Source organism: Odontesthes bonariensis, chromosome 24, assembly GCF_027942865.1.
Source record: "Odontesthes bonariensis isolate fOdoBon6 chromosome 24, fOdoBon6.hap1, whole genome shotgun sequence".
Lineage (NCBI taxonomy): Eukaryota > Metazoa > Chordata > Actinopteri > Atheriniformes > Atherinopsidae > Odontesthes > Odontesthes bonariensis.
Window position 1 is genome coordinate 20,586,441 of NC_134529.1, and position 19,446 is coordinate 20,605,886.

The following is a 19,446-nucleotide window of genomic DNA, read 5'->3' on the forward strand; positions in this document are numbered from 1 at the left end:
ATGACTTACAACCTTTAATATAAACACTACATTAAAAGTTAATTACACGCTCAAATCTGTTATTACTACCTAAAAAATGTCAGCCCTCAGCTGATATGATACTGAAGTGGGTGACTGAAAAGATTTGCCAGTGCTTACGGGTTCTCATCCGAGTGCATTTCACATCACTTTGCTGGAGGCCACAGCAGGGCCTCAGAACTTAACTGTAGTGCAATGCCGGCAGCTGAAATGTTAAAGGTATATTTCACAGATACTAGATGAGCAGAAAAGTCTGAATGGGTAACCGTTTGTGCCATTTGCCCCCCCCTGACCCCAGCCACTGCATCATGGAAAAAAAGGCACTTTAACCCTCAGCTGCTCCAGTGAAAACAATAAAAAAACAAAAAACTGCTCCGGTATTGTTATGGGAGTTCTCTGCTGCACAGGATGGCTGAAAAGAACGTGATTTCTGTGAAAACTCGGTGAATTTACGATAAAAACTGTTGTATTGCACATCTAAAAAGACACATTCTCCTGACAGGATGATGACCTAATTTTTTGAGAACAGTACAGGAATGTAAGCTCACAGTTACCATAAAAAAAAAAAAAAAAAAAACACTAAAACACAAGCTCCTCGTCCTCGGTGCGGTTCCTAGGCTTCTCCACACAGGGTCAGTGTGTCACACATGTTCACAGCCTCGGGTGTCGGCACCACCGCGGTCTCCACGATCTTTACAGACAACATCGTACAGACTTGTCAAGCCTCAGTCAAGTTCGTTTCCGGTCATTTGTTTCCGTCCGAGTGCTCACGCGTCGGCTTTCACCTGCTGCGGCGCTCCATCCGTCTCTGGCGTGGTCTCTATGATAGCATTTGCTTTGTAGTCTGTGCCCTTCACCAGTAATGCTTTAGAGGCCAGCTGCACGACGCCTTCCTTCTCGGATACACCTGCAAGTGGGGAAATAAAACGCCGATGTCAGCTGTGGATGATGCAGATTTCTTCCACTGCTGAGATGCTGCTAAGAGAATCTAAATGGAGGTCAAAATGAAAGGCGTGGAAATGAGCAGTCGTTTTGAAGGTGGCTACATTTCAGAGGAACAAGGAGCACGGACAGTGTGTTCTCCACACGCAACGGCCGGAAGAAATTTGGGAGGTTGAATCACTTTGGATGATTCCGTGGGACTAATGGAGAAATGTTGAAATCTTCCATTATCTTAGAACCAAGTGTTAGAGGGCTATTTGCTCACAGTTAGCACTGAACTAAGAGCGGGTTTGTGGACCAATGATCATGACACTCGCTTAAACATATTTAGTCAAAAAAGTAAAAAAGTGTGAGGAACCTGAACATTTCTGCTGGTGAGGAAGATGCAGAAGACATGAAAGACGAGGTCTAGCCTGCTGTGTTAAATGTTGAAGTTCACGACAGTAGAATTAGGAGACCGAACAACAGGGCTCGTTTCTCTCTAAAATAAACATGACAGCACAGCTTAGGTTCATCCGACTTCGTCCACACTTAATTTGACTGGTTGGGGTTATGGTTAGGGATTAGTAGGCATCTACAGTAACATCATGAACAACCTGGATGTGGGTTGCTTTGGATGGTCCCACTCCTCTAGCTTCAGTTAAATAAATAATGGCAAAGTTTAACATCTCGGTAATCTGAGGTCATTTGGACCAAATTTTAAGAGCTCATTAGGAGATGTTCAGAAGTGTTTCTTTCTTTCGCACAACTGTAGATGCAGCCACGAGTTGTGCGCTTCCATTACAGAAAATACAAACTTCACTTTGAGGCAATGTGAAATAAACATGTCCCGTTCGGACTGGAGTACGGGTCGTCTCTCCAGACTAAGCCAGGAAAAGAAGCTGAGAGCGAGGAGCGAGCGAACATGCCTGACAGCGACAGGTGTCTTTGGAGGCCAGGTCTTAGCAGCTTCCACATTTTCCTGGTGGCCAACACCTCCTTATCTCCAGCTGAGGTGGAGGAGTGCGTTTTGGTGTTGTGTGTGGGAGGAATGTCGGTTGACCCTGCCCTCCGGATGGGGATACGGCTCACGTGTGGCTGCAGCTCACACCTTGGAGGGCCAAGGGGGAAAGGGAGATTAAAATAATGATAATAATGATGATTTTCATCAAATTTGTCAGGCAACAAATGGAATAGCTTTTTCTTCGGCTTATAAATGTCCCAAAAGACTGGACTTACTTGGTAAATTTGATGGATGACAGGATATGTTCAGGCCTCGAGTCTTTAGAACTCTGCGACAGAGAGATACGTTAAGATGTCACAGAAAACTGCCCAAACAAGAACTGAGGAGACTTGTGAGCGGGCCACCTGAGTAAGCTAACCTCTCTACAGGCCTCGGCGGGGTGTGCGATCGTAAAAGTTCTGCTACCTCGGCCTGCGCGCCCGGAGCGCACGTTGAAAGGCATTCTGGCCCGGCCGGCTGAGCTGCATCCGCCAGCCTTAAAATCTGGGCAGCTGATGCCTGTCAATGACATGAAGGGGCATAAATAAAGAAGAACCGCATCCACATCCAAATAAACACATTCGGATCATTCAATGTCACCCTGAGGTGAGCCGTTTGCCATCCGATCCTCAAGCAGCTTTGATCTGTGTGGAGTGGAGCTGAAAAGTGAAGAGTTGTCTCACACACACACACGCGCGCACAGTAAAAAGAGAGCAGAGGACCCACACACAGTACTTGCTTCACAAAGGGGTAGTTTTTATTCCAGAAGTCAAACAGAAAGGCAGTAAAAGACAGCAGCACATTCAAGAAGGGTGATATTTATAGATCTTTACAGGGACAAACACACATCTAGTCTGGTGTGGGAGGTTAGCACCACAATGAAGGAAATGGCACAATTTCTCACAAAGGAGTATAAAGCATAAAGACCTACGCATCTATGCATAGTGTTTCCATCTTAAGCTGTGTCTGTCATTCTGAATGAAGGGCGGGTACACGTCAGGGTTGAAACAAATGGCGCACGGCACGTCAAAGTTCACAGTGAGAGTGCAGGACAAAACTCCACAACGCCCGTCCCGTGTTGCAACCGCTGAATGCCGTGGCACAGGGCTACATGAAAGTAAGCACAATAGTGATCTTAAAGGGGCGTTAAGTGAGACTTTCTTTGCTACGCCTGCTAATCTGCCCTCCAATGAGCTAAAATTCTACTGAGCCATGCCGGCTCTAATATTCAGGAATTGACTAAATGACATAAGTTCTAAGTCGCCCTTTTATATTTATAAGCCAACCTTATTTTTTGGGAAGTGGGGGGGATAGCTGCAACAGTGTTTTGGTCTGAATAGTTAAAAAAAACTATTCTCCCTTTTCTTTCTAACCTTCCAGGGCGAGTTTCTCAATCGACGACGGGCGCCGCAAGTTAGATACCCCAAAATATCTGAAATGTGAGTCTCCAAAGACCTACGGCCTACAACAAAGCAAGGCACAACATAACTACAACGCATCACGGCACTTGGGACAGACGGCAGCTACGGCGAGGCAAGGGCAGATGTTCTCAAAGCTATACTGAGCCGATCGATGGCTGCTGCGGCTCACACGCGTTTCCCAGGTAACAGACAGTCCGCCACCTGCGTCTCCAGTGCAGCTTAAACAACTGGTCCGAAGAAAACAGACCACCATCGGGTCGTTTGCACGGCAGCACACGAAACTGGATTACAGTCGAATCACGACTCTTCCACAAATCTATCTACGAGGCTTACATACAAACCAAAACCGTGTGGTCTATTCTCGTCTGCTAACCACTAAAAACATATATTCATTTCAACCGTCGACGGCCTGCCACATACCTGCCGACTGCAGTTTACACAGGGAAACATTTATCTGCTTGAATAATAAATAACAATCCATGTTTTCTTCAACGTTTTGACCAAACATTTAGTAGAATCAACAAAAAAACGTCACATCTAAATCAACACTGGAATGCTATTAGAACATTCTCAACATGTTCTAATATGTTTTTTTGATATTGCTTGTTGGCAAAGAGCTTCACAAAGCGGGCCCTTAACATCTCAAAGCAACTCTACGATTCCACCACACACAAGGATTTAAGACAGTGATGGTCCACATGAGGATTCTGGCAGTAGGCCACTCAGTGAAAATCAATAATATCACGACCGAGGTTGGTCCGACGCTGGAATGACGGATTTCAGAGCCATCACAAAATGAATCGCTGACTTGCATATGAAATTTAAACAGACCTTCAAAAGGGGTTTTTCTTTTTGTCACTAGTGATTAAATATCATCTACAGAACGCTCAGGCCTACTGTGACTGAGTCCAACTGAACAGTGTGATCAGTCCACAACTTGCACTTAAATCTAAATAATAGGATAAAAAAAGAAACGCAAGAGCAGAAGGTGCTTTTAAGTTATTTCACATAAACCAAAGCCGCACTCTGTTCGGTCTAATTCTGTAGCCCCCACCCCCACTTCGCTTTCAAAGAAAATCAAACCAATAAATAGTTGAAAAATAAAAAAAAGGTGCAATTTTCCTTTGTTCTGTAGCTGATTATGAACAACTGTTATCACAACTCAACAGTGAGTGTGTGAAAAAAGAAGAAAATAATAAAAATCAACACTGATAGCTCTGGCTTCTTTGCAAAGATCAGCACAATTACATGGTAATTTGCCTTTAGTTTATTACTTGTATACAGAATGAAAAAGAAGCCTTTTCCGGATGTAGTCCGCATCGTCATTCCTACACTTATGTGCACCGTTAACATCTGCTGCAGGTTCTGCAAGTTAAACGGGACGATAACAAGTTGAAGAACCGAACGAGTGTCCCTCTAAAGCGCATTCACACACCACCAAGTTTGCTTCAAGTACAAAGTGCACACCAGGGGACTGCTGGGTCACCGGTACTCGATTGAAAGTCGATAATAAAACCTAAAACATTTCAACGTTTGAAGAGCTAGCACCAATTCTGTTTCACAGACACGCTAATACACACAAACACACACACACAGGGTGGGCAGGTGCTGGTTATTATAGAGACACCGTCTCTTTATACAACTTACCACACCTGTTTCCAGAGTTATACTCGTTCAGTTCGTTCACACATACAAACACAAGACTAAGGTTTCACGGGATAAGTTAGATTCAGTCCGGGGTGGGCCCAGTTGGAGAGTTGGTGGTAGGTGGTAGGCTCTGAAGGAGCAGGGGACTCAGTTTGGAGAGCAGCCCATGGCGGGGTAGAGCTTGAAGGGAGGGTAGCAAGGTGGAGAGGCTGGGGGGCTGGAGGGAGTACAGACCTGTCATACTGACGGAGGCCGGGAGGGGACAGGAACCTGCTGCACACACTGAGGAAGACGAGGAGGAGGAGGAGGAAGGGGGTGACAGTGGGGGACGGGAGGGTGCATGGCTGTTGCTGGGAGACCGGAGGATGGAGCGGTGGTGGGGAAGGCGTCTCTTCTCCTGAGGCTTAGTGTCTACAGAGAGGGAGACACACACACACACACACCGGCTCAGAAACATGCAGGGACTGTGCGTGCGCACACACTCACACACACACACACACACACACACACACACACACACACACACACACACACACACACACACACACACACACACACACACACACACACGAACGATGAGGATGGAAAGTTGTCAGACCCTTTTTCAAGTCTTCCACGTTTCTTTTGTTTGTTTGTTTGTTTCAGACTCATCCTAAAATAGATCAAGTTCAACTCTCTACAACCACCAAGTAAAAAAAAGAAAAAAGAAAAGCTATTTGAAGGGTTTTACTTTGATCTATTAAAAATAAAACAATGAAACATCCCATTTACATAAATAGTCATTTTCTGCATAATCAGGACTGGTACTTTAGTGCTCGAATTCAATGGAACTGGTATCACTTCTGTACAATAAATCTTCCACCACTGTGGACAAAACTTCTTTGAAAACATCATCTGATTATCATCAGTAGCAGTAGTTATAGAATTAGTATTTGTTTTTTTTAAATGATATAAAGTATATCTATATAGACATAAGCCGCTTTCGGACAGACAGTTCTAAGAAAGTAGTTATCAGAACTACCCTCCTCGAATTTCGTTCTGATAACTATCCTTCCCCAGCGGAACTGTTTCAGTCTGCATTCGCACATGAGTCGGGACCTGATAGGGACTGATGCGCCGCGCGCAGCCGTCTGCTTCAGTGACGTGTTAGCCGTTAGCCGTTTAGCGCTACATTCAAACACAAAATAAAACGGTAAAAGTAAGGAGAGTAGAAAAAACACCACCAAGAAGCTAATATGGAGAGTGGGGAGGCCACTGTGTTTATGGTCTGCATGATGGTGATATTAATCATGGACAATCACATCAGGCGTCTAATATCGAGGCTGGAAGAGCTCACAGAGAGAGTCAGGAGATACTTTTTTATTTCATGAAGGAAGAAAGGAGAGCAGAGCGCTGCAGACAAAGGAGACCAGTGTAAGTTTAACTTATTAAACACCCGCTGGTTGTGTCTGTGTCATATGAGGAGACATTTCAGCCGTGAATTACATGGGGCGTAGCTACCGACCACCACACACCTCCCTTATCGTTCTATAGAACTATGAAAAGACCCGACCTCGGAGAAGGAGCTAAATAGTTATAGGAACTAAGGGAGAAAGCCCCGAGTTGCTGTATGTCCGAACACGGGAGAAAACGGCCCCGCGGATTAAAAGGTTATTAGAACCGCCAAATGTTCCTACAGTCCGAAAGCGGCTATAGACATTTACGAAGGTTCCAATTATTCTCCACGTTGTTCAGAAATAAAACCCAGGAATTTCAAAACGACAAAGCTGTGCCAACAATACTGTGACACATTGATACTCGTCTTAATCATACCGTCACGATACTGCCACAGATCTGAGGGAGAAAAAAAAAAATGCAAGAAGATTTCTGCAGCATTAACAGTCCCCAGAGGCACAGCAGCCCACATCCTTCTGAAATGGAAGAAGCTTGCATGTGACTAATCAGGGACAAAGGAGCTTGGTTAGACTCAGTAAAGGATGAGGAGATGAGAGAACGAGCAGCACTCGGCCAATGAATCCTTTACGGCAGAGTATTAAGACAAAAGCCTTTTCTCGTTAAAACTTTAATGATACTCGGACCATGAAAAATGAAATATTTTGCTCTGAAAAACTGGGGTTCGACTGTCCGGCCACAAGTTTCAACAGTGTGTGATGAAGTAATCAGGCATTTCATAGCATCCCTACAGTCAAACACGGTGGTGGCCGCATCATTCTGGGGAAGGGGGAACTCAGGCTTAGGTGAAAGTTTACAATTCAACAAGACAATGGCGTAAAGCATAGAGAGAGAGAAAAAGAGAAGCTCATTATGTGCTTTAGCCAAGTACAAAGAGGAGAGTCTGAATACTTACAAAATCTTAGGTATTTGATAAAAGAACAAATCCCTCCAGAAACGTGCGTCTGTGGAGAATTATTTGTTGGAAAAAAATCTTTTAATCTATTTTAGGATGAGTTTTCCACTGATACTGTTTGTGCAAAAATGTCCTCTCGATCACACGGACGAGAACAGAGGCAAACAACGCAAAATTGTTGGGATTTAAGATTAGAATCAGAAGTACCATTTTGTTATTACTTCTGAAAAATATTAAATAATCATGGTGAGCTTTTTAAAGCAAGACAAACAGTGACAATGACAAAACGCATCCACAGATGGAAGGAGAGGGATTATGCTGATGTCACAGGTCATAAACATTCAGGACACGAGTCCCTTGCCTGGGAGACGTTTTAAATCACCGTCACAGTAAACCCGAAACTCAACAAGCCACAAGCAAAGAAGGATGAGCAGCAGGAGAGGCAGACAGTATGAACAGAGAGGATCACCCAAGGAGAGGTGAAAGAGAATCCCCCCACCCAGCAACAATTGAAGACAGCTGAGAGATCAACTTACCCCTGACTGGCCCGAGTGTCTTGTTGCCTCCACGTCCACCGGTGTGTGTGCTGTTGTGCTGCGCGTGAGTTCGGGGTGGAGGGCAACCGAAGGTAAAACTCGGAGAGCTGTGCATTTTCGGGGAGGGTGTCTGGCTGCTGCTGCTGTGGCTGTTGCAGCGGACGCGGCTGAGGGTGTTCTCTGATGCTGACCCAGACAGACAGCTGCTGGACATAAAGACAAAACACAGAAACCCATGACCCATGGTCATTTCAGACACTGAGATTTCAGACACTGAGATACACCCTATAGCTGTCAGTGATCATGCTCCTGTCTCTTTAACTTTAGTAAACAAGAAAGAAATCCCCAAAAGCATAAACTGGAGATTTAATACATCATTGCTTAGGGATGAAGATTTTGTCAAATATTTAAAAAAAGAGTGGGCTTCTTATTTGGAGCATAATGACTTGCCTGGGACACCAGCTTCTGTTCTCTGGGAAGCAGGGAAAGCAGTGATGAGAGGTAAAATTATTTCATTCTCATCACATTAAAAGAAAAAAGAAAATAAACGTATTCAGGAATTAGAAGAAGTCATTAAATTGTTAGAAGCCCCTCAAGACGAGGAAAGGCTAGACAAAATACATAAAGCAAAACTAGAATTAAACGAAATTATCAATAAAAAAACTAAATTCTTAATACAAAGACTTCGAATGGACAACTTTGAGTATGGTAACAAATACTCAATCGGGTAGCTTTCTAGCTAACCAGCTCAAAATAAATAAGGAAAAAACAACTATATTTAGTGTTATAGATCCAACTGGGAATACAGTTTATGATCCTGAAAGTATAAACAGCATTTTCAGAGACTTTTATAAAGCTTTATACTCACCTCAGATAAACCCGTCAGATACGGATATTGATCAATTTCTGGATAAAGTATCACTTCCTAACTTATCAGGTAGTCAAGCAATGGGGCTGGATTCACCACTGCAATCAGCTGAACTCCAGGAAGCCCTCCAAAGCATGCCCAATAACAAGGCTCCAGGCCCAGATGGATTTCCAGCAGTTCTATAAAGAATTCTGGAATATCCTGGCACCAGCCTTTCACACAATGCTGCAAGAAACTGAGGAAAATGGCAGACTTCCCAAAAATATGAATTCTGCTAACATTAGTCTCTTATTAAAACCAGGCAAGGACCCGGTATTCCCTACCAGTTATCGTCCCATTTCTCTTATCAATGTTGATCTCAAAATAATTTGTAAAGCCCTCTCAAAAAGATTAGAGATGGTAACTCCTCTCATAATACATCCAGACCAAACTGGTTTTATAAGAGGAAGGCATTCATCCACAAATTCACGCAGATTATTTAATTTAATAGATTATTCTCACGGTAAAAACATTGAAACTGCAATTCTGTCTCTAGATGCTGAAAAAGCTTTTGACAGAGTAAACTGGAGATTCTTATTTGCAACTTTGGATAAATTTGGGTTTGGAAACCGTTTTATAAATTGGCTAAAAATACTATACAGTTCCCCAACAGCATGGATCAGGACAAATAACCAAACATCCTCTAGCTTTTATCTTCAGAGGGGCACCAGGTAAGGATGCCCACTTTCCCCCTCACTATTTGCTATTTTCATAGAACCTCTAGCTGCAGCGATCAGGCAAACTATTGATATTAAGGGTATAAAATGCAAGAACATAGAACATAAAATCAGTCTTTATGCAGATGATGTGTTACTTTTTCTCCAGCATTCACAAACCTCCCTCTCTCAGGTTATTGAGTTGATAAACTCCTTCTCAAGGGTTTCAGATTATTCTATAAATTGGCTAAAATCTACAGCTCTTCCAATAAATTGCTCTTTTAACAATTCCCTTACTACACAACTGCAGTCAGGGAATATTACATATTTGGGTATCAATATTTCTCCTAGACTGGCAGATTTAACGAAACTAAATCACATCCCACTTTTAAAGAAAGTTGGGGATGATCTTGCAAGATGGAAATCTCTACCCATATCTCTTATGGGAAGGGTAGCTTCAATTAAAATGATGGTTTTGCCTAGAATTAATTATTTATTCTCAATGATCCCAAATAGATCCCTGGACTCCTTTATCTCTAAATTTCTTTGGAAGGATAAACCCCCACGTATCAGCTTAAAAACATTACAGAAGACCAAAGATAAAGGAGGACTAGAGCTGCCTAACTTCTATCATTACTTCTTAGCCAATAGGTTACAATACATCTCAAAATGGATAAAACATAACCCTCTTGAAGAATCCTGGTTAAACGTAGAACAGACACTATGCAACCATATAATGATTTCGGACCTTCCATTCATTAGTTCAAACATAAAACGGCATATATGCTTCAAGAGCATCAATGTGAGCTCCTCTGACAGCATGGTGGGAGTTTCTTAAAATGATACAGTCTTCAATAATCCCATGCAAACGTACACCCATCTGGAACAACCCTGACATCCTACAACATAATAATGTGATAAACTTTTCGGGTTGTGGGGTGTAAAGGAATCAAATACCTGGAACACATATATGAGGAGATAGACTTCATTCCATTTCACAGATTAATAATACAATATGGGATTGACAAGACTAAATTTTTGGAATATCAACAAATTAATCTTAATCTTAATCTTCAACCTCCCAAATTATTGTCAAAAATCTACAGGGCATTGTCTAACATAGACAAATCAATATCCCTTCCCATTGTGAAATGGGAAACGGATCTGTCAGTCAACTTTGACCAAAACCTCTGGTCCCAGATATGTGTAAGAACTTTTAAAATGCTTAGAAACCCTAATTTACAATTGATACAATATAAAATTGTTCACAGAGTACACTATACAGGTCAACGGATGTTCAGGATGGGTTTTGCATCATCTAGCACTTGCTCACAATGTACAGGCAATATACCTGATAATTACATCCATGCAATTTGGTTCTGTCCACCTGTTCAGAGGTTCTGGCACCTGATATGTGAGGACTTGTCAAAGTGTCTGAAATGTAAAATACCACCCTGTCCATCAGTTTGCTTACTAGCCCATATAGATGACATGAACTTGGAGACAAAGTAAATTCACATGATTTGCACTGCCTTATGTATCGCAAAGAAAACTATACTTTTAAATTGGAAAAATAAAAATATTCTTTGCATTAACCGGTATAGAGACCTTTTGTTGGATCATATCAGTCTTGAGACAGCCTCTGCCTCCAAATTAGATCATTCTCTCTGGGCTCCTTTGATCGGTTCCATTACCTAGTGGGGGTGGGGAGTAGCCTTCGATCGCACACTATGGGGCATGGTGGCCGGTTTTTTTTTTTTGGGGGGGGGGGTTATCAGGATTGTTTCAAAACGGTGGTGCTGTTGCCATGCAGAGACCTCTGACTGTGTAGAGACTGTATAGACATCCTTATGAGGCAGCCTATATACCAACGATGGATGTGTATCTATGAGGGATCAGCAGAAATGGATCCATGGACATTGACAGCAAAGAGTCATTTAGAGTAATTTACCACAACAGAAATGAGTTAAATGATAAGTCTGGTGATATTTTGTACCTCATTTGACGACAGCATAATCTTATATTTAAACCAAAAACTGCTGTTCCTTGACTTTTTCACGCAGCGTCAAACATATTCATTCCACTTGTAAAAGTACGTTTGTATTTTTAAAATTGAAACGAATAGTTCAGAACCAGGACAAGCAGCTGGACTCCGAACACACACAGGCGACACCAGATAAGATGTGAGCTCAAATTTGTTCTCAAATGTTTCCACTCTTTGAGAGTTGCAGAGGAAAACTAAAAGTATGTTCTGGGACCCAACTCTGTGCAGAATACTAACTGTATATAAGACATTTTTGTAGTTGGTATACACTAAATCATCATACTGCTCTGATTTAGGTAAATGCTACTTCTGAATGTATTTTGAGGCAGATGTCTTGTTTTTTTTTGTTTTTTTTAAATTGGGCTTATTTCGGGAGTGGTCAGACCAATAAGTAAATATACATTAAAGCTTGGGGAGTTTGTTATTTGTTGTTTTTTTAAATTTTTTTTTTTTTTTTTGCGGAGCTTGAGAAACCCATGACCCAGCCCGTTATCTGGAAGGGGCCAAATTTAGGGCACAGTCTCAAGAGACTGCGTGCGAACTCACTTGTTAAAGCTTTTCGGTGGCGACGCCTTGCTGCCATTGTTGTGTAGTCTTGAGGGAGCGTGAGCGTGTGAGTTCAGGCCTTTGGTATTGCGGACGTGCTTGAGGATCCAGGCTCGGAGATTTGTTAGGCAGGTGTGCTCGGACAGCACGAGGCGCGGCCAAGGGTTACACTCCGCCATGTCCAGGGCGGAGACGGCCACGGCGCGTCCCACCTGAAACACACCAAAAAATCTGAGATTTTTTCTGAAAGAACCGCCTGAACTTCAATTTGTGATCTCTAACCACTTTGTTACAAAAACTGTGAGCAAATAACATTATACAGAACACAATAAACATTTGTTTCTCCCCACCTGCTCAAATATTTCTGGAGTGTATTTTGGAGGGAATGATGGAGGTGGAGGCGGAGTTGCCCGACCACTGTCATGGCAGGCTGGTGGGATGGTGTTCATGGTTTTTCCTGTGTTGTAATTGCACTCCAAAGTGTAGCTGGTGTGAAACATGACAACAATATACATAGATCAATATTTGTTCATATGAAAACACAAAATAATGACAAACATGGCAAAAAATGCTCCATTTGTGCTACATTCTCGCTGATGTCCGAATCTTGTCGTCTCAACAAAATAAAACTGGTAATCCTCATTCAACTGAATTCAGCGCATCTCTCAATAGAAAATAAAAAAACAGCACCAACAGGGAGCGCTCAACTTACCAGAGCACACGTTTTAAAATAGGAGTCATTCAAAATGGCAGGAGTTTTAATTATTGTAGGAGTTCAAACTGTAGATCAAAGTTAAAATTCGTTTAATTGCGCAATCCGAGCGTATATTTGAAGGTACCTGTGAAGTAGCCCTATTGCCTTGTGAATGGCAACCCGGCCGCTGCCTTCTTTCGACTGCCCATCCCTCTTATCCCGCGCATACATGTTTTTCTCTGAGAAGTTGCAGCCAAGGAAATCAAAGTGGGCTGAATTGACAGCAATCAGCCTTGGATACAACATGTTCTCCACCTGCAAAAGAGAAGAAATAAAGCAGCACAGATGTGTTTGACAGGTGGTGTTGAATGAAGATAAATATTTCGAGGACTTAACTACTTCAAATCTTACAAAAAAAAATGCCCAGTAACTTCATGCTATTTGGCCAAATTTAAAGGTAAATCATCATTTTTACCTGCTGGCTCTCATCAGGAAGGCTGTTTCCATACATGAAGCAACCGCGTTTAGAGGCATGACCGTGTAGGTCCACGTAATATGCCACACCCCCCTCTCGGGGGGGCACTGGTTCAGGTTCCTCCACCTGTGGTGCTGCTACATCGACAGTGACAGGAACTATGGTCTCTGAGGAACTTGAACAGCTGTGCTGGTCTCCTTTCTCCACCTCTGTGGTGGTCCTGGTGTTCTCCTCCATCACCATGGGAACCCCCGGCTGCACAGGGTTTGCATCTTTCTCTGCGTTCCGTTGGTTCAAGCTGACTTCGAGAGCCGTGAGGGGCGCAGACTGATGCTGATTTGCGGGTTTGATGTTGAGGGGAGCGGGCTGTGTGTGTGTGGCGCTGTTACCATGCGCGGTGGAGTGTGTGCTGCGCACGCGATTGTGTCTGTGGTGATAGAGCAACAGGGTTTTGGCTGCATAGATAGAAGGGTGCAGCTCAGGGCTGGGGTTCAAGTATTGTCTGTTCAAGTTCACACCTCTGGAGTCAGTTCTGGGAAAACAAAGAAATAACATTTACAGCATTAAAACAGCCTTTTATTACTGATAACAGAGCCACCAGGAACTCTACAGCACATTTCCTCCCTGTAATGGACTCAATATGTTGGATTTAAAATCCTTTAGGGGCTATATTACATATGACTGTACACAGCACACTGGTGACCTATCCAGGGTGTACTTTGCCTCTCGCCCAATAGCAGCTGTGATAGGCTCCAGCTCCCCTGTGACCATAAATAGGATGAAACGGGTATAGAAAATTAATGGAATGATGGATGGATGGATTACAGCACTCCTGCTAAATATGGTACAGATGACCGTGAGGCTGGTAATCAACAGAAAAGTTCCTTGTGTAGTGTCACTGATACCGTTAATACATCAATGCCTGTTACACATTGATGCTTCCTTAACTTACATCTGCTCTAAGGGTCAACAATTGTCACCCGATGCAGCTCTTCTAACCCCCACATGACCGGCAGTGTGTTGACCAACGTGAACTCAAGTAACCAGGCAGCAGTCAGCTTTCTGCAGTGACCTGATCAATGGCTCGTTAACAAAACAATATCCCTAACTGGCTGGATTTCTCAAGGTAATAGCTCATCTATTTGTTGTCTATGCGTGTGCATGATTGGTTTCTTAAATGCCAGTCAAGGCAAAGACCTCAGGCAGGAAATGCCGTTGCACGCAGCATATAATCTTTCGTGAAAACAATCCAACAAAATCACTGTAAATTTGTGTCAGTACAGACCTATGGTAAACGTGGATTGAGCTCTTTTTCTATTATTAAGTCAGTTTCACACACTTGGTCCATGAAGAAGAAATTTAACTGAAACCTATGTGGCATAAATCTAATTTGATACATTTCGTCCATCTGTGATATGATATATATTTACCAAGATACGTAAAATGTTCCTGAGACAGCATCCAATAAGTGGCATTTCAACTAAAGGTGGGGATTTCAACCTTTTCGGGTAACGACCCCCCCAGAATAATCAGATCGCTACTCCCGAGCTCCACCTACCAGAATCTCAGGCACGCACACAATAACACAAAAAACACTCTACAATGAACGGACAGCATTGAAGTCTTCAAAGAGCGTGTATTACTTTGAATTTGTGGGTGAAAGGACAAGAACATCATTGTAAAATGAATACTGTGACAGCGAGTTACAATGAGTGTCAGCAGCAAAGAACTGTACTTCTGATGGAAGTGAACAGCTTTTTACGATGGATGATATGCTACCACTAGCAATTATATAGGTCTGCAAGGTGCTTTCTAAAATCCCTAATAATTGCTAGATTAAATGAACCGGGCCCTGCTTGTTTAATTTAATATATATATATGAAAACATACAGCGCTGAAATGAGATATTGCTTACGTCACTCTTATCATCTGCTTTCTGGATATAAACCAAAGAGTAGGTGATGTAAAGATGAGTCAGCACAATCTTCATCCTGACATTATAACCAAAGTGCTAAAAGGAACTGCAAAGGGGTGTTCATATTTGATGATGCCAAAGAACTCTAATGAGTTTTAACATTTTACAGCACGCAACATAACTAGTTAACATTTAAAGGCAGTAATTTCATTCTTTTAAAAGTTACAACTATTGGCTGCTTTAACCTGCTCTAACAAGGCAGAGATGTAACTGTAAGGCACACCAGCCCCATGCTTGAAATCAAACTAACTAGCTTTATGACAGCAACAGCAGATGAACGCCTAAAATTGCGCCTTCGCAGATAACGGTCGAATGACGCTCACATTGTTTTGATGGCACCAAAATGATTAAATTCCTACCTGTAGTGTCCACGGGCAACCCCGTCTGGGTTGAGCATGGGAATGAGCTTGAACACAAACGTATTGCGCAGCATGTGAGCGCGCGGGTCATCTCTCCTTAGGATGAAGTGGAGGAAACCGTTAAACACAAAGGAGGAGGGAGTTTCCCCAGGGTGCACACGACTGCTGAGAAAAAACACCTGCACACACACACACAAATGACAAGCTTTACTCTTTAGCAGAGATTAAGTGACTGCACCATAGATTTCGGATTTGGATTTCCATTTAATAGAGTGATACCCTCTTTCCAGAGAAGCGGTGTGGTCTTGGAGTGTTGGCATCAGGAAACAGCTTGGGCAGACGAGCCTCTCTCTCATCCTGCATCCCACTGCAGTTGGTCACAGTGAGGAGGTCCACCCTGTTACCATCGAGAGAGTGGCACAGCAGCTCCCTATGGTAATACACAGTGCCTGGAGGACTGGCAGTAAGTGCACAAAGATTAGTGGCTAAAATGGTGGAAAATTGACAAATGAGAGGGGCAGGGAAAATAGAAAACTAAGATACTATTCAGCCGACGTCACGTGAAAGAGAAAGTACACCCTCTTTCAATTCTAAGGTTTAGCAGCCAGATGCCACTAGTCAAATCTACTTCCTTTAAACAATTATCTGCAAGTATGATCACCTCTATGAAGATAGAAGTTTTGGCAGTTTGCTGTACTGAAGCACATTGTGTGTGGTAACACAATGTCAAAGACAAAAGGTATCAATAGTGATCTTAAAGGAGCTATTTTTTCCGTGAATCAATCTGGGAAGAGTTATAACCTAAATTCCAAACAAAGCAGAGTCTGTCATGCTACAGTGAGAAGGATTATTCACAAGTGGAAAACATTCAAGGCACTTGCCAATCTTCCCAAGAATGGACACCGTTGCAAGTTCACCCCAAGGTCAGACCGAGCAATGCTCAGAGAAACTGTGAAAAACCCAAGAGCTACATCTTAAGACTCCACAGGCCTCAGTTAGCATGTGAAATGTTAAAGTACAATTAGAAGAAGACCGAACAAGCATCAGCACAAACACTTCATACCAACTGTCAAGCACGGTAGTGGAGGGGTAATCCTCTGGGCTTGGTTTGCAGCCACAGGACCTGGACACCTTGCAGTCATTGAGTCCACCATGAACTTATTACATACCAAAGTATTCTGGAGTCAAATGTGAGGCCATCTGTCTGTCAACTAGTTTGACTGAAACTGGGTCACACAACAGGACAACGATCCCAAACACAGCAGCAAATCTACAACAGAATGGCTAGAAAAACAAACAAAACATAAAAAAGTTAAGGTGTTGGAATGTTCCCCCCCCAAGTCAAGATCTCAATCAGTTTTAAATGCTGTGGTGGGGTATACTGTGGAATTCAAATATGATGTTATATGTAAAACCTAACAATTGAAAAAGGGTGTGTTTTCCTCTTCACATGACTGTATATGGCGTGTGAGGCAATTCTGTGTCATTTGTGTGTTTTACCTGCTGGGACTGAGCTGAGCAGCATTGGGATTGCTCTCATTCAACTGCTGCAGCATCTCCTGGCACTCGGTGTAAGAGAACGGAAAACAGAAGGAGAAGTAGGTGGTAGCCCCTCGCACCTCCAGCAGCCGGTGAGTAAATGACAAGATGAATTGGTTATCCACAATCTAGAAAGCACCAGAAGAAAGGAGGAAGAGACATGTTATTCCAGAGACAATAACAGCATGGGTGACGATACCTCGCATCATCTGTTCAGAAAGTGTTTATTCACCTCAGATGTGGGTCTGTCCCGAATTCTTTCCCACCTGTTTTTGCCAGGTAAAGTGCGCACGAGGGGAGTCATGCCTTGGCTGTAGAGCTTCCTCTGATTGTTCATGTTCATCACATTTATCTTCAGTAACTTGCCAGGCGCAGCCCCCCGCACACTGAAGTAAAACCATGATCTGAAAAACAAAAATGTATCACAATCAGAGAGCAGACAAACTATCAAACAGACACAGACACAAAAAAAAAAAAACTTTAGTTACCTGTTGCCATTCTCGTACTCTGTGCCAGCACAGTCTGGCTGCGTCCACACATTGAACTCATAGTCAGGGGCGAGGTGAGATCCTGAGGAGGAACTCCCACTGGAGGCTGTGTCAGAGGGAGGGCTTGAGCTGCCCTTCTCTACCTTCGCCACTCGTGCCAGGTTCCCTGAGTCAAACTTGGAGCTAAAAACAATGTTGCCAAAGCGAGCCTCCATGGCTCTGAACTCTGGCCTCTTTCACTTTTCTCCCTTCAGGTCGTTTGACAAGTGCCAGTCAGATGGCCTGTAACCAGAAAAACAGTATATTTGCTGAGAGATAGAAAAGAAGAAACTGCAAAAAATGTTAGATTTTCATCATAAGCTCCATGTTGGTTTCAAAGGTTTGCAGCCCTTTCCACTGCTAGATTCACCACTGTCAACGGTTTACCTTGAGACACTCACTTTGTTACAATTAAGTGACAGTATTTTAGAGTTTTTGCTGATCTTAAGGTTACAGAGTTGGGTGAAAAGACGAACGCCACAGTATCGCTGTGAGCGCAATAAGCCAAGATTAAAAAGGAGAGCCCAATAATTAAAACAAAGGGATTGGCTGGATTTGCAGGGCAGCACAAATCTGGAATGAAAAATGGCATGTAATAAAAGGCAGCTGGATCAATCTTCCAAATAATTTCTCGACAATGTAACAGCCCAAAAATTGTAGAATTGAGTGTGAGAACGCGTGTTTTTTTTTTGTTTTTTTTGTCCCATCTGTCACTGTGTTGGCCCTGTGATGGACTGGCAGCCTATCCAAGGCGCAGCCTGCTTCTATTACTAAATATATGCCGCAAAGAGATTTGAAGTATGACTCACTTCTGACTCTCAAGATTTGTGTACAATTCACTTCGCCAAATTTGAGTAGCAAACACTTTGAGGTGGAACCACCACGCGAAACCAATTACAATCGTACTACTTCCACGCAGTTTGTGAATGTACCGACAGAGATACGAGGCAACACATAACAGCGACGACCCGAGGCCGTTGAGGAAACTACAACTCCAGCTACGGCCAGCGACATTTATTGTAATAAGAATTACAACGCAATGTTAGTTTAAGTCACAGCACCACAGTTGCTTACTTTTCAATCATAACAGCACGGCTGCAGCTCCGCCCAGCACAGTCAATAAACAGCCGTGTTTTGAACACACCAACAGCTGACCGAGAAATCGAGCTCAGCGTAAAAGGGAAACGAAGTACTGGCTTTTGGTATACAAAATGCCTGCGTTCCCCACTGCCTGAGCCAAATTAGCGAACGCAACACAATGCTTTACAATATATTTATCTTAGTGGTCAATGTCAAACCGTTAATGTTAAACGTAGCTAGCATACGTTTTAAAGCTACTGTGGCTAACTTAGCAACCGACCTAGCAACCGTTGTTCGAAATGAAGTGTTTCGAGGGGAGTCCATCTTTCTGTCCTTACTTTATCGCTACAGGCAAATTGCGTGTTTTCCTGTACGTGAATATACGAATTGTCAGTCTTACAAGGCTATATTCGACCGATGTCCATTTTTGTTGCCTCCGTCCTTCCCAACCCTCAATTCATCGCTCCGTGTGCTGCGTTCAGGTCTCTCTGGAGAAATGAAGCTGCCTGGAATTTTCTTTGTCGGTTAGTAGCAGGATGTTTGCAAGTTGTTAGGCGAGAGCAGTGCTTCTAAAACAAGCTTCAACAGTATCCCCCCCTTCTCTATACTATTATTATTGTTGTTGCAACATTTTAACAGACACACTGTTCATTATTTATATCAATTTATCTGGCAAAGCTTTTAAACATCAACAAACTAAACGAGCTTTAGAAATAATGACTTAATTTGAACCATCATCATCATTCATCAG

General features: G+C 42.9%; 1 protein-coding gene across 7 annotated transcripts; it reads right to left on the minus strand.

Annotated features, from left to right (window-relative positions):
- Nucleotides 1–693: 693 nt before the first annotated feature.
- Nucleotides 694–19,182, minus strand: agbl5 (AGBL carboxypeptidase 5). 7 transcript variants are annotated; one of them, XM_075458875.1, is made up of 16 exons: nt 19,096–19,182; nt 17,577–17,858; nt 17,321–17,492; nt 17,050–17,216; nt 15,829–16,006; nt 15,550–15,728; nt 13,216–13,747; nt 12,886–13,055; nt 12,397–12,532; nt 12,047–12,258; nt 7,894–8,096; nt 5,245–5,421; nt 2,322–2,461; nt 2,179–2,231; nt 1,869–2,050; nt 694–925 (listed from the first exon to the last, which is right to left on the minus strand). In XM_075458875.1, the coding sequence occupies exons 2-16, from the start codon at nt 17,789–17,791 to the stop codon at nt 786–788; spliced, it is 2,856 nt and encodes a 951-aa protein (XP_075314990.1). In that variant the 5' UTR covers nt 17,792–17,858; nt 19,096–19,182; the 3' UTR covers nt 694–785. The 7 variants fall into 7 exon arrangements, with proteins under 7 accessions (XP_075314990.1, XP_075314986.1, XP_075314989.1 ...); XM_075458871.1 differs by having other exon boundaries at nt 7,894–8,099; XM_075458874.1 differs by lacking the exon at nt 19,096–19,182 and adding an exon at nt 19,034–19,078 and having other exon boundaries at nt 7,894–8,099.
- Nucleotides 19,183–19,446: the final 264 nt, after the last annotated feature.

What these genes read in the sequence shown, in the direction of transcription:
- agbl5 (XM_075458871.1), bottom strand. Translation starts at nt 17,791, where the DNA reads ATGGAGGCTCGCTTTGGCAACATTGTTTTTAGCTCCAAGTTTGACTCA. An exon ending in GGGACAGACCCACATCTGAG is followed by an intron (nt 17,217 to 17,320) that starts GTGAATAAACAC and finishes GGTGCTTTCTAG; the next exon opens with ATTGTGGATAACCAATTCAT. An exon ending in GACACTCGGGCCAGTCAGGG is followed by an intron (nt 5,422 to 7,893) that starts GTAAGTTGATCT and finishes CCCTCTCTGTAG; the next exon opens with ACACTAAGCCTCAGGAGAAG.